Source organism: Gavia stellata, chromosome 1 (genome assembly GCF_030936135.1).
Source record: "Gavia stellata isolate bGavSte3 chromosome 1, bGavSte3.hap2, whole genome shotgun sequence".
Taxonomy (NCBI): domain Eukaryota; kingdom Metazoa; phylum Chordata; class Aves; order Gaviiformes; family Gaviidae; genus Gavia; species Gavia stellata.
Genome location: NC_082594.1, coordinates 110286868 through 110303549, shown reverse-complemented (window position 1 = coordinate 110303549; position 16682 = coordinate 110286868). Strand labels below are relative to the sequence as shown.

Below are 16682 nucleotides of genomic sequence, written 5' to 3'. Positions count from 1 at the left end.
TCACACTACGTGAAGAACTGCTGCGGGAAATCAAGGAATAATCTGTTTTCTTAATACTTAGAAGGTGAAAGGAAGAGAACAGAGAAAGAAAATGAGAGATACAGAAGATAAAAGAGTTCTTTTCTCCTTTTCTTCCTCCCCACCTACTTTCTGGCAGCGGGGAGAGGAGCTAATCATGGGAACAAACTAACAAGAAAGAGACAGATAAAACCCTAAGGGAAAGCAGAAGAAACCTGGAACATACTGGCTTTAAAGTCACCAATAGGGTCGTCTGTCCCCTGATACACAGATCTTTTGACTTGTTTTCTTTTTAAGCCAGATCATGTCTCTGGCCTACACTGGAGATGAGCACTGCCTGAAGTCTGGGTCTTCACAGTGCTCTGTCTTATCTCAGATGCCTTCAGGATGATGCATGTACAGTTTTTCTTTCTTTTAACCTAAACATCCAAAAGGACTCCTGACATTGTATTAGAAACAGCAGAGGAAACTCAGGTTGGAGCTTTTTATAAAGTTTAATATTCACCTTGAATGTAACATTCTTCTGTAAAGGAAAATTTGCCAGATTTTCAGCTTTTAAAGAATTTATTGTATTAATTCCTCATTTAGACACACACACACATATATAGGTGTGTATTAGACACTTTTAGTCAGATTAAACTGAGTAAACTGTTGTGTCATGTGAAATCAGCAGAGCTAAGCTGATTTGCGACAGATATGAATTGGCCCTTTAAGTAAGATATTATCAGGGCAAACATTGGACTGGAAATGAAATAAAAAGCAAATGCCATTTGTTCTAGTTCCAGAGCTACAGGTCCTTCTCCCCAGATCTCTGTTGCTCACCAGCTGATGGGTTGTTACCTACTTTTATGTTATTACTGTTCTGCAAACCCAAGGGTCAGAATTTCTTAATTGCTCATACTAGTGGGATAACTAATACAGTATTATGAAGAGGAGATATGGTATATGTTTATAGAAATTCAGAAAGCACTTGGATACATATGCCAATATGGATCATGGAAGACTGATCTAAATACTTAGTATAGATCTTGCTAGACACAATTCCAGGACATCAATATAACAGAAATGTATTTGCTCAGGGAAAGAAAAAGTTTTCTAACTATTAAAACCCATATGGTCTGCATAATGAAAATGGTGCATGACTCAGGTAGTCACCAGAGTCTTCTTTTAAACTCAGCTTCTAAAATACACAGGCATACTGAGTATGAAGTTTAGGCTAGGCAAATACTGAATAAAAGCAAGAAATATGCATTTTGTTTGAATTAAATGCTAGATTCTGAAAAGAAAAATAGTTCTTTCACCTGGCATGTGGTTTCTTCTATCTTCTTTCCTTGCAGCAAATGTATCCCATCACCAATAATATTATCTTCTGTGAATTATGACCAAAAAAAAGAAAACATGCTTTAAAATGTCCTGTTTTGAGTTATTCTGAGAAATATCATTTGAATTGCACTGGATGTTTTGAGCTGACATTTTGACTTTCTGAAGTTAATCTTATATCATTTAAGCATGCATTTTATCTCAAACCGCTTTGAAGTAAGACTACAGAACAAATTAGCAAACTAACTTCCATAAAGAAAACTCATTCATGCTTACTTCTTCGTCTGTACTTAGTCCTCAGTTTGCTAACCCAGAATGACACCAAGTGCTTCCTCTTGCCCTGCTAATTTACAGCAGAAGATTGTAGAACATTCATATAAAAAATGAAGACCCTGGATGAAAATGATCTTTGCAATTGAGATCTGTTTATCTTACATTAGATTAGAAATTGCTTTCAAAGGATGAACGTCATCCCATTTCTCCATGAGATTAATGCTTTGCATGGGAAGAGTGTTTACTTTCATTACAACAAGCAACAATAGGTCAAACAACTCTGAAAAGTTTGCTTTTAGTAAGTCTACTTTGAAAGATCTACCCTTACTCCCACTCTTAAGGCAAAGCATCCACCATTATACTACTGTAGAAAGGTCCTAGCGATTAGATTCCATCAACAGAGATGTCAGGGACACTCAGTTATTTCGCAGGAAAAAAAACAAAATAAAAATTATCTGCTAATCACAGCCCAAAGTGCTGTCCTGTTTTTCCAAAGTTACCAGAAACCAGTAGGAATGTGTTGGGTTTTTTTTTCTCATGAATCCTAACTTGGCCTCCTTCCTGCTGAGGCATACCTTACAACATTAGTAATTCTCCTGTTTGCAAAAGGACAGTTAACATACAGATTCACAAAGGCTAACTGTAGGCAGGTGAGACCAATTGCATTGTTTCATCTACAATCAAGAGAAAAAGAAAGGTTAATTCAGTGAATAATTCCAAGTGACTGAGATTCTTCAGCTATCACATGAAAAAAAGTGTTTGAACTTGACCATAAAATTTATATTCAAAGAGGTAAGTAAGATCCCAGTCCTCAAAATGCCTATGCTTATGTTGGAATTAAATGAGACCGCAATGTAAAGTGTAAAGTTAGCCAAAAAACACCTAAACTCATGTAAGTGAAACAATTAAAAGGCTGCAAGTTAGCACATAAATTTTCATATATAATTTTTAAAGCAAATTCTGAATCAAGAGACTTTTTTAGGATTCTTATTTTTCCTAAAAGAAAATCCTTTGCAAACAAACATTGTAACACAATAACAAATAATCTTCCTTATAATTTTGCAACTTGGATGTTGTAAGACTGGGTTAAAACTCACAAATTACAATCTGGGCATCAGACAAAAAAAAGCAACACTTTTCATATCCTAGTTCCGCCTTGAAATCATAGGTCAGCTGCCTAGAAAACCCCATCAAACAATTTCCTTTATTTGCCATGTGCGTCAACAGGAAGAGGAAAAATGAGTCACAGAAAATTTTATTGCACGAGTTTGCCTTTGGAGGGTTCTGTAAGAGCTTCTATGATTATAGGACAATGTCTTTCTCCTACAGCCTTGATGGTTACATTAAAACAAAAAGCTTTTCCAAAAAGTATGTTACATTCCAAAATCTAATGTGACTGAACAGATTTTAAGATGTCTCAAGCACCTGCAAATCTCCTTGAAGTCACTGGGGGCCAGGTGCCTGACAAACCAGTTGTTTATTTAAATATAGAGCTAGCTGGTCTTCTAGAGGCAGCATAGCTCATGTCAAGCAGTGCTTATGCAACGCCAGTTTCACATAACTGGGTTGTTTCTGGTCCTCAGGCTAATTTGTTTTCATCTCCTGCAGGCATCTCTGCACACCGTGCCCCTGTGCTCGGTAAGCTTACTCTAAAACGTAAGTCTTGCAGTGTTCAGTCCTGTGCCCACAAGTCCTTTTACAGTCTGGTCCAAAATGGCATTATTTGGTAGCTGTTTGCAGCTGAATCACAAAGAACTGTAGGGCAACATATAATGACCTTAGTATGAAAGACTACTTACAGTGACACTGTTTTTAATGTAATTTTGTTCAAAACCAAATGAACAACTGGAAGTTATTAAAGCAAACCTTAGTGGTCCCCCCCAGCCATGATCTTTTTTGTTAGCCATAATAACATGCATCCGCAGTACTCTTAGGTCTTGCTTAAATCAGCTCTCCAATCCACTGAAATATGGAATAGGGTATATGGGTTAAAAAAAAAAACATGCAAAAGATGTATGTAAGCTGCAGTGGTGTTTTCTTCCTAGTCTGGAAAAGGGTACCAGTCACTTTACTGTGGAGTGAATTAGGAGCAGTGGAGAATTATGTCCACTGACTCTGAGAGGTGTCAGCTCTTTTCTGTTTGTCTCTAATACTCTTTCATGGAAGCCCAATGGCTGTGACTTGCATGGTCAACTCTTTCAACATTGATACTTTTAGGCTGGCAAATCTGGTACTGATGATTTGGGTTTGGGCTTGTGAGCAAAGACAGGTATTCCCACTATTGTGTCTGTGGAATATATATGGGTTTACTGCCTCATCAGTCTGGAAAACTGATTTTTGTAGAAGTTATACACATAGCAGCACTAAGGACCTAATCCAAAGGCTACCAGTGTCAGTGGATGTCTTTTCATTGACTTCAGTGAGATTTGGATCAGGTCTGTGAATACAGCTCTGAAGTAAGCAGAGACGTCTATGCTGGCCACCACACATGGCTTATTATATCTAACAGAAATTCATATTATGCAATAGACTTGCAGACCTTGAAGGATTATCTCTGTTAAGAGAAAGGTTTGATCAATAGTGACAAATTATCTTGATCGATAGTGATACACTGTAAATCTCCTTGCAATGGTTTTCACCATTGTGTGAAGGGGACTTCCCTTCAAATAATTTTAGTGCGGTAGGGGAAAGGGAGATTTTTATTTAGCTGCCAGCTTTGCATCCTGTTCCCTCTGGGCCCCTGCCCTTCAATTACAACACTTGTCAGCTTTTAAAATGTGCACTGCTTCTTTTGCATGCTTTGGTTATTTAAAAAGGTAAAAAAATTCTTGAGTAGAAAAGACGCTGGAGGAAGGTCAAAAAGTTCTGTTTTCTCATTCAGCCTTTTTCTACCTCCACACTGACAACATCTGGAGTAGTTTGAGGAATCATTCCAAAATGTTTTTGGTTAAAAGTAAGACTTGTCTGGAGAGAAATGCCTCATTTTTCTTTCACCTCTCATTACAACCTTTTCCCTTGCAAGCCAATGAGACTCACTGAAGATCCCTTTTCCCCTCATCAGTTCATCACAAGAGCAGAGTTCATCTAAAATTTCCTGTCATCTCTTCTTTCTGTTTCTGGTTCCAAGAAACCCAATTTGCCCATACATGGGCAAATACGTGGGCAAATACATTAGGTGTTGAAATTTCAGATCTGTTTCCCAAGCATTTAAGAGTTTATCTTCAAGTGGTGAAATTAATGAAATCCAGAGGGAAAGCGGGTGCCATGTCCTGTGCGTTCTTTGGCATATCCAGGTAACAGTGGAATCTCCTAACAGTGGATGATATCTAAACTATCTGTACAGGAGATATTAAAAGTTAAGACAATGGCCATCTTCACACTTTGTTGGCTTAAGCAGAGAACAAAACATGCACCCACTTTAATCTCACATATCTTGGTTTCTGTTTCTGCTGAACATTGTCTGGTTTGGTCTGATTAGGCAAATGTAGTGGATCTACCGTGACTTTAAAAAGTACAAATAGAAATTCCATTCCTGGAAGCAACATTAAGCAGATTATCAAAGCATTTTGATTTTTAAAAGTCCAGCTTATGTTTAAATAGGCAAGGTGACTGCTCCCTTGTTATTTCTCATAGTTATTTTAATGAATTTATACTGATCAACCCTTAAACAGTGTCACTAGCAATTTCCCACATATTGGCTGTAAGGTTTTTTCAATAAAGTTGGTCAAAACAGGTTTAGAAAGAGAATTGGAAAAAAACAGTTGCCTAAAAAATTTTGCCAACTCTCTTTTGCACCTGTCACAAGAGTTTTTTTCTGGGAAAAGTTACTGTTTCCGTGTTGGATACCCGGAGCAGTGTAAAGTATACAGAAAACATGGAATCCTACTATAGGCTCATGTTACAGTTGGCAAGCCCTATACAACAAACACGACTATGGCAATTTACTGTAGTGGAAGTCTTCTCTGGCCTGTGGACTACAGACTGAATCGCTCAGAGTGTGTTCTTAGCTTCCCAGTTTTAAGGTAAGCTTTATTTTAACCACGTTTTTTTTCCCCTTGAGGACAAGATAACTCTCAAAAGGACTCGACAAATTATTTAGATAGATTATTGGTGAAAAATGAGAAATTTTCCTAGGTGCCCTTCAAAATACTTTGTGGAAAATGCAAAATCAGCTGAAATATGTTTAGCAATTACCTTCAGGTTGACAGTGCCTTCTGATGTACGAATCATTCTCCGGCTTCCTGGAATCCTGCCAAAGTGTGCTATTCACATTTTTCCTGTCTAAAGTAAAAGCACAGAGAGCAGTCACCTGAATTCATAGCAAACCTGTGAAATCACAGGGAAGTCTGTAAAAATAGCATCAGAATGCAAATCAAACAAGCTTGCACAACACTGTAGTGTCTGCTCAAACACAGAAATGATTTCACAATATAGGAAATCTGATGTACGGATGGTATTTATTGTGGGCAGACTTCAAGTTTTATCATCTTTTGCTGCTGTCTAATACCTCATTTAACACTGTTAAAACATGATCAGAATGATTGTTACCTTAACCCTGGTTTTAAGACCTCGTAGCCCACAGAACATCTGTGCCTTTGTTTTGCTTCCAGGAATCGTATAAATATTATTTCATTTTACAGTTAACCAGCTAGTCTGTTAGCAAGAAATAGCATCAAAGATGCCCACATCTATGTCACACACGCTCCAAGGCTAGTACTGTCTCAGCTTGAATGGGAGAAACTAGGTTGGCTTTGAGAACAAGATGGCCATTCTCCTGTTCCCTCGGTGAACTTCAAAGCAGTCATGCTTCACAGCGTATTGATAACTATTAAGATTTTGTGCTTTCTGGTTTTGTTTTTTTTAATGTTAGGTTTCACTCTATGTCAGAAAATTTTCTTTATGAAAGCACTTGTCGATTCTGTCAAGTGCTGGGAATTCATTACAGCCTGGATGCTGCAGACCAAATGATACTGTTCTGCATGAAAGTCTTCCCAGTGCAGGACCACAGAATGAAGTCTTAACATAGGGAAAATTTCAGCCCTCTGAGACATGTTGTTATGAAATATAGCTGCATCGTTACAGGCAGATATAATAACCTTTTTATTCAGTAAGGGCTAGATGTAACTAAACCCAAACTCCAGAGAATAAATAATAGAATGTTAACAGGAAGGTCTCACTGAAAAAAATAGTAATTTTTACCTTTTAAGAAACTGATGATTATTTCCTACAGAGGATTTACAAAATAGAACTCATTGAATCACAAGCATGGATAATAATATGCAGTGTCAGGACAGGTTGAAAAAAAAAAACAAACCTGAATTTCTTCTTTGGTGAACTTGTTTGTGAAAGCTGAAACAAAGTTTAACATGTGAGTGGGCAGGGACCTGAATTTGATTAGATCAGATATATTTCAATTTTTTATTGAAATGATTAAAAGAAACACTGGACATGCTGAGTATTTCTCATGCTGTCCCATAATAGGTCTTTAAATTTCAGTTTGGTTTCTATGTTTAACTAGTTTGTTTTCAATATCTACCTACAAATGTGTCTGAAAAGCGCGGAAGGAGGGAATACATCGATAGCTTAACTATATTTTTTCCTTTCCTTTGCATTTGCTCCAACAGCTGTAAAGCAAATCAGACCCTTAATTAAAGTTGCCTCTGTGAGATTAGCAAGTATACAGTAAATTATTTAAGCAGTTACTAACCAAATGCTTCATTCTCAGACATGGACTTCTGAATGGATCTAAAAGAATTAAAAGAATTTACCATTAGCTGAAAGTCAGAATGAAAAACGAAAGCACATTTAATCAAATATGGATATTTTCAACCTAATTCTTCAAAGCAGGGCACAGGGATTTAGCTGTACAATTCCCACTGGCTTTAATTGGAGTTACTTGGCTTTTCTCATTCACCCAATCGTCTACTCCCACATGCCACACAAAGCTCTGAAAGCTTCTGAGTTTTCGTTCTGTAAAAATATGTTATTCAAGTTTCTTTTTGGAATGAAGAATTCATGACTGAATCAGGGAGCCCATCAGGAAGAAATTAAGAGATGATAGTTTTCTTTAGACATGATCTGAAATGTCCTACAACTTTTAGAAATCAGTGTCTGAAGTTTGGTGACATAATAATGGATTGAACCAAAGAGCAACACATGGACACACCATCCCCACGACCTGGAGTGACATTTTATTGCCCGAATAAATCTTGAGCTTTTTGCACATTTACATCAAGGAATAGTCCTAACTCATGCTTCCATCTGTGGTCAGTTGTTTATAGATGATGACTTAAAGAGTATACTAACTTAATAGAAGAAAAAAAAAATCTTTGAATTAACAAAGATTCACTCTGTGAATTAATTTGTTTCACTTTAACCATAAAAAAAAAAAAAAAGGATAGTAATTTATGAGCTAGGGGATGAAGCCAGAAGATTGTGCTGGATGAGACCAGAAACTCTGTAATCTGTGACAATGATCAGCAGAAGGGAAAGAGCACAAAATTGAAATCCATCTCCCAACTTCAGGCACGTAGGTTCTGAAGGGTTTCCTGAGCAAGAGGGTGCAACTGAATGATTGTTTTTTTAAGGAACTGGTCCATAAGTACTAGTTCCTTTTGAAACCACTTGGATTTTTTCAATTCCAGAGTTCCACAATTTAATTCTTACTGTCTAAACAGTAAGAATTTTATTTTATTTCTGCTACTTTATTTCATTTTGGTGCTTCCTTGTTGCCCCATTGTGAGAAAAAGGGGATGATAATTCCTCATTCATTATCTTCATATCTACAAAAAAGACCAATGTGAAAATTTCTGCATTATCAGTGGCGGTATCATGCCAGGATAGCGGTGGCTGGACACTCACAACAAAATAATTTTCATTACAAAATCTTTTCATGTTGAGTGAAATTATTTTCATCCAGCTTACGCATTTGTTATAGTGATTAGTCAAATTATCTAGACAACCCTTCTAAATTCTGATAATTCATTTAGAATAGGATTAGTTTTTGAATAGAACAGTTTTATTTGCCCTGTAAGATTTGACACTGTAGCTATAGACTACTGTTTCCATTCCTGGGGCAGACTTAGTTCTGATCTAAACAGGAGACTCTTAGGCAGCTAGGTGATTGCATCATACTTGGTAGAGCTTCATAGGATAAACCTCGGGTAAGGCCTACACAATAGTTCAGCTCCCTTAAAAGTGTTAAAGAATGATGAGAAAACCGTGAATAATAGGGTTATGTCCATACTTTAATTAATGCAATTTTGGGAGCATTTTCACAGGGCCCTGGCTGGTCACAGATAACCAAGATCTCACAGCTCTGAGTGCATACATCTCTGTGTTTGCAATTGATAAGTTACTAGTGTTTTTATCAGATGACCAGAAATAGATTAAAACTGTTACTTAAGACAAAGGCGCTCTTGATTTTCTTTGAAATCTTTATCTATTTTGAAATTTCTCAGCAATAGGCATAGATAACATTGATGTTCTGAATTTAGTGGAGCCCCACCTAAAAATGAAGGGAAAAAAAAAAAATATCCAGGGATTTTCACGTCTGTCACAGCCAGACAGATAAGATCTGTCTCTATCATTCCATTAGGCAGGATTTCAGATTTCATCTGAAGGGGACCACTTCAGTAATGCAATAGCCTTCAACCTGAAGCCAAAAAAGAATTTTCAAAACAAATTCCTCTGCCTACTAATGTCTACTAATCATTAGCCCAAACCATAGCATTGTGTCTTAAAGAATGGATGCAAAGCATGCTGCTATCACAAATGTACTTGATAAGATACAGTCTGACCTGCTTTATCTGAATCATGTTGCAAACTAATTTTTCACTTGGATTAAAAACACAAACAAAAAACTCTTCAGGAGATTATCAGGTCAATGGTACAAACATGCTATAAAATAGGTTACCGCTTCATTCTTTCAGAAAAGCAGACATATGGTTAAACAAAGCTCAGATTAACTGCATTTGATTTTAGCTGTCCTGGTTCTGATATTTTAGAAGAAATCTGTACATATATGAAAAAATCATGGCAGAAGAGCTTTAGTAATGCATTACAAGCTTGTTACTTACTTTCCAGCTGCAACATTAATACATGTACTTTATGAGAATTAAAGGAACATTGGCAAACATTAATAAAACAACAAGGATGAAAGGTACAGACAAATATAGTGACATTGTGTAGACCTCGAACTGGTCTCAACTTACTTTCTTTTTTTGGTCACTGTGTTCTCGAAGTCAGGAAATTCCTTTTAAAAAGATAGAGAAAAAAAGTGTATGAATATCAAAAATGTTTAATCCAAGTATAATATTTTCCTCACTGGAAAGGCACTGAATGATGTACTTTTGGTGAGTGTTTTTAATATCCACTAACATTTCCAGTCTTTCTTTTTCCAACAGCTGAAGCTGTGGAGGACACATTGCAGCAGAGAATGCATGTAGTTATGTGTCCTGATTTTAGGAGGCTTCAATATCCATGGCTCTCAAGAAGCTGACAACTGTAATACCCCTGAAAAAACAGAGAACAAGACTCTTACCCCCAGAATGAATATCATATTTCTTCCATAGTATGATTCTTTTAAATTTTATGAGGATAAAATACCTGCATGTTACAATGGGATTTGACTTTCTGAGAGACACAGCAGAGGAATGTAGAAGAGAGCAGGAAACTCCGTAAGTAAAATTGAAAGTTGTGCAAGTGAGCCTGGCAAAGCTCTGAGGGGCACCAAATCAGAATCAAGCACTGGCCTGGAGGCAAGATCACACAGCCCCCAGGGCCCAGATGATATGTACCCTGGCAAGATGTGAGGAGGAAGAGAAGAGTTATGTGGGTGTTGAAAGAGTGAACAAAAGGGTGCCTCACTCTGCAAGTGATGCCAAAACATCTCACTGCATCTTCGCTGTTGCAGTTACCCTGGGACTTGAAGTTAATTTTAACTTTAAGAAAACCTGAGGATGTCATGATAGGACAGAAGAGATCTCTGATCCCTATGCTATTTTGATATCTCCTGAGACAGGATATCAAAGCACTGTATCACTTTCATATCTATTTCTTCCAGTCTGGAAAGCAGAAACTGGGATAAAAATGTCCATGATGAATGCCACTTCAATCTGCTGTGCAACAAGAGACATTAAAAAAATATATATAACCATTCATTATTTTATAAATATGAAAACTTCAGTGTATGGATGTATTTCTCATATTCTTATGTTTAATTTATTTTCTTTGTGTAGTACCAGCTACATCTGCATGCCTCTGACCACAGTAATTTAAAAATGTCATCCAGGTTGCATGATGAAAAGCCAAAACATGTACTACATAAAATTATGTAAGTGCATAATTGAGCATTTTATATTTTTTCCCCCCCTCTCAGTAAAACCCATCATAGATTTTTTAAGCTTCTTCAGGAAAGTGCATTAAGAAAAGGCTGAGGTTATTCAGCTGAGTGTAGGAGGTTCTGTTAGCACTTGGACATGTGTGAATGCTAATAACCATATGCAGTTTCCACAGAATTTTTTTTTGCTTGTATAGATTTGTTCACAGGTGCTCTGTGCAGATCAAAAGAGTATATAGAATTTATCATCCACTTTGAAATACTGCAAGCAATGTAAGACAAATTTCTTGCTGAAAAGAAATTCAGCATTTCAGTCGTGGGACAAATCTTTTCAGTAGCTCTAAAGAAATGCCTAGATGAGGTGCGCAGGCACATAGAGAAGTTGAAAAAAGTTGAAAAAGTTATTTTCAAGGCTCTTGTGGTGTCAACATCTCATTAAAAAATATCAAATATTTGATTTCAAAGAAAGAGGCTTGTTAAAGGAAGCATTATGCATGGAGGTCAGAGACCAAAGGATATTATAAGTTAGAATCTGTATGTGATCCAGGGGAAAAAAATGGAGACAAGGCCCCTCTCTAAACCTCAGTGTGGCCATATACCTGGAAAGACTATTAATTCATATCTTCACATGCCAAACACCTGGTGTGGAACATGAAACATAGAATTGTGGGCTTAATCTTTTGCTCTATGATTTGAAACCAATGCTTCAGCATCAGTTTCTTAAAATCCAGCAAAAGATGCATGTATGGCATTACATCATATATTCAGGTGATACTGATGTGAGTTCACTGGATATCATGGGATGCAGTGCCACAATGAAATATAACAGTGGATTTAAATGGCCATTTAAAAATGGCACCTTTTATTCAACACACCTCTTCCTGCTATGTCTGAATCAGCTGGCTAAATTGTGGTACAAGAATAAATTACTCTTGTTTGTACTTTTTTTTTTAAGCATCTTTTCAGTATTTGGCTACACTTAAAATCATATGTAACTTTAACTTGAAACTAGAAATTAAGCAGTTTTAAAAACATGTTTCATCTTAGAATGTAAATTTAGATTCATCTAGACTCTACTCTCCACATTCTCCAAAGTGCCTAATTACCTTGTTTATGGGAACAATTCTTCCCTTACCTATCCCAAATATGAACAATCTGTTTCCTAAAAACAAACTGCACATGTGGAAACTCAGCATTATGAAATTATTAATAAAGTGCTTTCCACCCTGCTTTTATCTAATAACTCTGAATTAAAGAATTGAATGAGTCCCTCTGGTGTTTACAAGCTGGCTGAGAAAGCTGGAGCTCCTGTGTCTGTTAAGACAGGAGTCTGTTAAGACTTGCAAACAGGGAAATGATCATTTCCGATAACTAGCCCTCTTCTTTCCCTCACTGGAATCAAATACCAATTATAACACTGCAGATTCAAGCAGGTATCATGACTGATTGTGATTTTCCTGGCAATAACTTCAAACGACTGATAAATTATTTGGCACTTTTCTGATATACAGGATAGTCGATCATATCACAGTCAGCAGTTGAAAAATATGTGGATCGCATGACATTTGGTGATTGCAATCTGACAGGAAATATATGAAAATAGTTTTAATGCTGAAGACTCTTTTCTTGAGAAGCTTGAGACAGCTCATGAGGTAGAAGGCTGTAACACCAAGCTACAAGAGGCAGAAATTCAGTTTCCCAGTTAATAGCATAGTTAAGGCAAAGAGCACCCATTTGATTCATTACTGTTGGCTACCAACTGTTTCTGAGGAAAATCCGTTTCAGCTTTGCTATGTGTAAGGTTCAAAAACAATCCAAAAATCTATTTTTGTTCTTTCTGTCTGAGAATATTACTGAAGCTGAGCAACAGGCAAAGTAACCAAAAAATTAACAGGCCAATTCCCTGAGCGGATTAAAATCAAAAGGCAAGTGTGTAGAACAGGCATAAGACAGTACTTTAAGAACCTGGAGTGGGAACAACCAGGGAAAACATTTTGTATACTAAACAGGTCTTCTAAGTTATCTGGAGGAGAAGAACAGTGTGTTGAAAGACAGATTATTCTTCATCCAGGATGTGTCATTTGGGCATATATTTGGCCAGGAGCAAAAATAATCATGGTTCAAAAAGGTGCCCAAAGTGTATGTTCACTGAATTATGTCCTGCACAGCTTCAGTGACCACAGTACCCTATATTTTCCCACATGCCCAGAAGAATGTCACAGCTCATCTATGATTAGGACAAATCACAACAGACATGGTAACTGCAAGAAAATAACTACCTTGCTGCAGTATAAGGAAAAATTTCCTCTAGCACTAACATCCCTTTTTTAGGTTGAGGGGAGCAGACCTTGAATGCCTGCCCTGTTGATTTCCAAAGTTCTGTAGAAAAAAGGAAGGGGGCAAAGCCTCCTAAAGAGGAAATGTGCCATGCCAGGCTGCTCCACCCTGAGGAGATTTAACAGCTCTGTGGAATCTGCATGGCCATGGTTCAGCTGACCATTTAAACATACACTTGAGCCCATACCTACTTAGCAGTGCACTTAAGTATGTGCATTACTGAATAATGATAGATGGCTGAATCTGGGCCTGAGGGAGCCAATAATGTTCTGAATTCATCATGCTATGGGGGCCACCCTGCAGCCTGGAACCAAGTGACGGAATTAAAAATGGGAGAGAAGTACAAATGGGCTCAGTTAATAAGCTTAACGGCTTCATCCAAGGTGTAGGTCTAATAACTCACATGCTAGAAATAGCAGATAAGATTACACATAGTCCTTTGGCCTTAACGACATTTTTCCATAGGTCTTACTGCCGACACATCATCACTAATCTTGTTTTCCATTTCTAGAGAGTATTTCATAAATAATCATGTTGATTCTACAGCCAGCACAGTGACACAGCATCCAGCCGTTATTTTTAGTTAAATGCTGAGCTGAATATTCTCTCAAAACAGAACAAAATAAAACCTAGAGCCAATCTTCAGAAGCTTCTTGTTAATATCTAGTGAGCCAACAGTTTGCTTACCCATTTCGCATCACTTTTATTGATGATGAAATTTAAATTTAGTGACGAATAAATGTGCAATCACTAAAGTATACCCTTTAGGAAAACAGAAATGTATGACAAGAGTTAGCAGAAACCAAAGTGCTGGATCCTTCCATCACTGCTGTACATGTATCTTCATGGGCTATGCAGTGCCATCCCACAAAAACTGCACTGAAAAATGTGAAAAATGTTTTCCTACAATTTGTTCAGATTAACGTACAGGATTTTCTACTTCTACACTAGTAGCAAATCTGCTTCTCTAGGCTGGCTCAATGAAAATAAAGTTCTGTATTGGATACGTTGATTACTTTTATTTAGCCAAAGAATTTATGAAGCCTAACTCTATACTAATATAATGTAGAGTCTGAAGTAATGCTGCCAAATCAGAAAACAGAACAAAACAAGAAAAAGCAAGAAACAAAAAGCCTGACGTAAATGATCACTGCAGTTTTAATTCTTAGTCTTACACATTATGAAAACTGTAGCAGAGCATAGTGCTATGGATGTGTCTTTACCATACCTCGACAAGATAAAGGATAATTTCTAGTAGTTATTGCAACGTATATTAGGACGTCATATGTCACATGCTGGGTACAAACCAAAAAACTGATCTGCTTTTAGTTTTCTTTTTACTTTTTCTAAATACTGTTCCCAGCAAATAAACATCTATTGGACAAGGAAATACTAGTGTAGTTGTCATTAACTATTAAGTTGGTTTGTAGTCACAGCAAAAGGGGAAAAGATTGAATGGATGTAGGAGCTGAACTATAATGTCCAGCTTTGTTAGCAGAATGGCATGTTTCAAGACGGTTGTGTAACACAGCCCTAGCCAAATAGCTAGGGCTTCACACAACTGAAATACTACAAGCATGCTAGGATCCAGTTACAGCCATATTTCACAACCATGATTAAACACACTTAGCTGGAGCAGTGTAGACGTGGCTCGTTCCTATAGTAACAAAGTCACAACCTGGTAATGGGGAGAAACCTGTCACACAGGAGAGCATCTCCCACCTACTGCAGTAAGGTTATAATGTAGGGACATCTCAGAGCCCAGGCTCATACATCTGTGCTGATGCTATGAGGAATCATCTTGAGGCCTCTGCACTGCTACACTCTCAAAACCAGGACCATTATATAAAGCACCAAGGTTATTATCTGGAAGAGAGAGAGTGAGATGGTTGCAGCAGAAGGGTCTGAGAAGAACAAGTTATTTCCATTCCTCTAGGAATTCAACATGTGCATGCCACAATTCCCAAGCCATTCTCCTATCCCACCAGCTCCAGCACTATCTCCACACAAGTCTTGTATGGCTTTGTAATATTGCAACAGCATAGGCTCAGCAGTCTCGTAGGTATATGGTGCCTAACCCAGAGTGCATATGGGTAAAGACTGGCATAGTTTCTGAAGGAAGGACAGTCTCTCTTCTTTGAATAATGATCATCCTATTTTCTCTTTATTCCTTCACCAGACTGCATCATATGTTGCTATAGATAAAGATAGTAGTTATAAATGAAAAAGCATCGTAAAGCAGAGAACAGAGATTATGAAATGAAAAAGATTATGAAATTTAATATAATATGTTAAAGTATTTGTCAAAGCCTCAATGATATATTATACAAATAACATACCAATAATAAAGGATTAAGTGGGGTAACATAATTTAGGAAAAAAAACCAAACAGAACACAACCTCCTTCACATGTTTGCCTAATGAGGTCTTGTAAAATGTAAAGGTTATCCCAGAGGCCATCAGTTACAAAATTCATATAACTCACATTTTAGAAATGCATTTTTTTGTTAACAAAAAGGACAACCAAAGACACCAATAACCTATCCTGTAGAGACAAATTCTACTAATATCTGTACCCAGCATTTTCATATGCTATTACTTGCAAAGAGAAATTCCCTTGTACAGTGAAGCTGCACTAATCTCACTTTGCTGCTAGCTGTATAGAAACTCATGACCTGTTTTTCAAGTGTGCTTGTTAAGACTGGACAGAAATCAGGTCATTGGCTATAGAGATGAGATTTGAACAGTAGCTCTGAAGAGCCTAAATAGTTCAAACTGGCAGTTAAACCAGCTGAACACACATGTGCCGGCACACAGAGTAATAGTTTTTTGCAAAATACATCGCATACTTTGCAATTCAATTTTACTTACCAAAGACATAGACCTATCAGGTGGTTCACAGTTTACATGCATGCTCACTGGAGTGCTAGACCGGCTGTCAATCGCAATTGTATCTGTGGATTCTTGATGTTCTGGGACAGGCTCATACAAGCTGTCCATTGAGCCCTCCTAAAATAATACATTTAAACAGATTTTCAAAGATGAACACTTGTAAACACATTAAAATAATAGTAATTAAAAAATTAAGCAGATTCCGTGATTTACAAAATAGAGAGTGATTTTCCGCCCCTGTATTTTGAAATACTTTATTTACTCCTTTATCTAAAAGAGCATACAGAAATTAATTATAGTAAGAACCCAAATGCTGGAGTTCACATTATCATGGCTTAGATTCCATAGATTGTCAGGGGTAAAGCTAAGGGTACAGCAAAAATGAACATTATCTGCTCAGAAGGAGTGAAATCAGGTGTATATCTCCACCTGAACACTACATGAAAATTCCTGTGAAAGCTATGAAACTATAAACCATGAAAATTTCTATATAAACTGTAAA

At 37.1% G+C, this 16682-nt stretch overlaps 1 protein-coding gene across 1 annotated transcript in view; it reads right to left on the bottom strand.

Moving 5' to 3' along the window:
- The window catches only part of SAMSN1 (SAM domain, SH3 domain and nuclear localization signals 1), an 80570-nt gene extending 64282 nt beyond the window's left edge, over positions 1-16288 (bottom strand). Inside the window, exon 1 of the mRNA XM_059820425.1 lies at positions 16160-16288. Coding sequence (XP_059676408.1) covers positions 16160-16288 — 129 coding nt within the window. The remainder of the gene's footprint in view (positions 1-16159) is intronic.
- Positions 16289-16682: the final 394 nt, after the last annotated feature.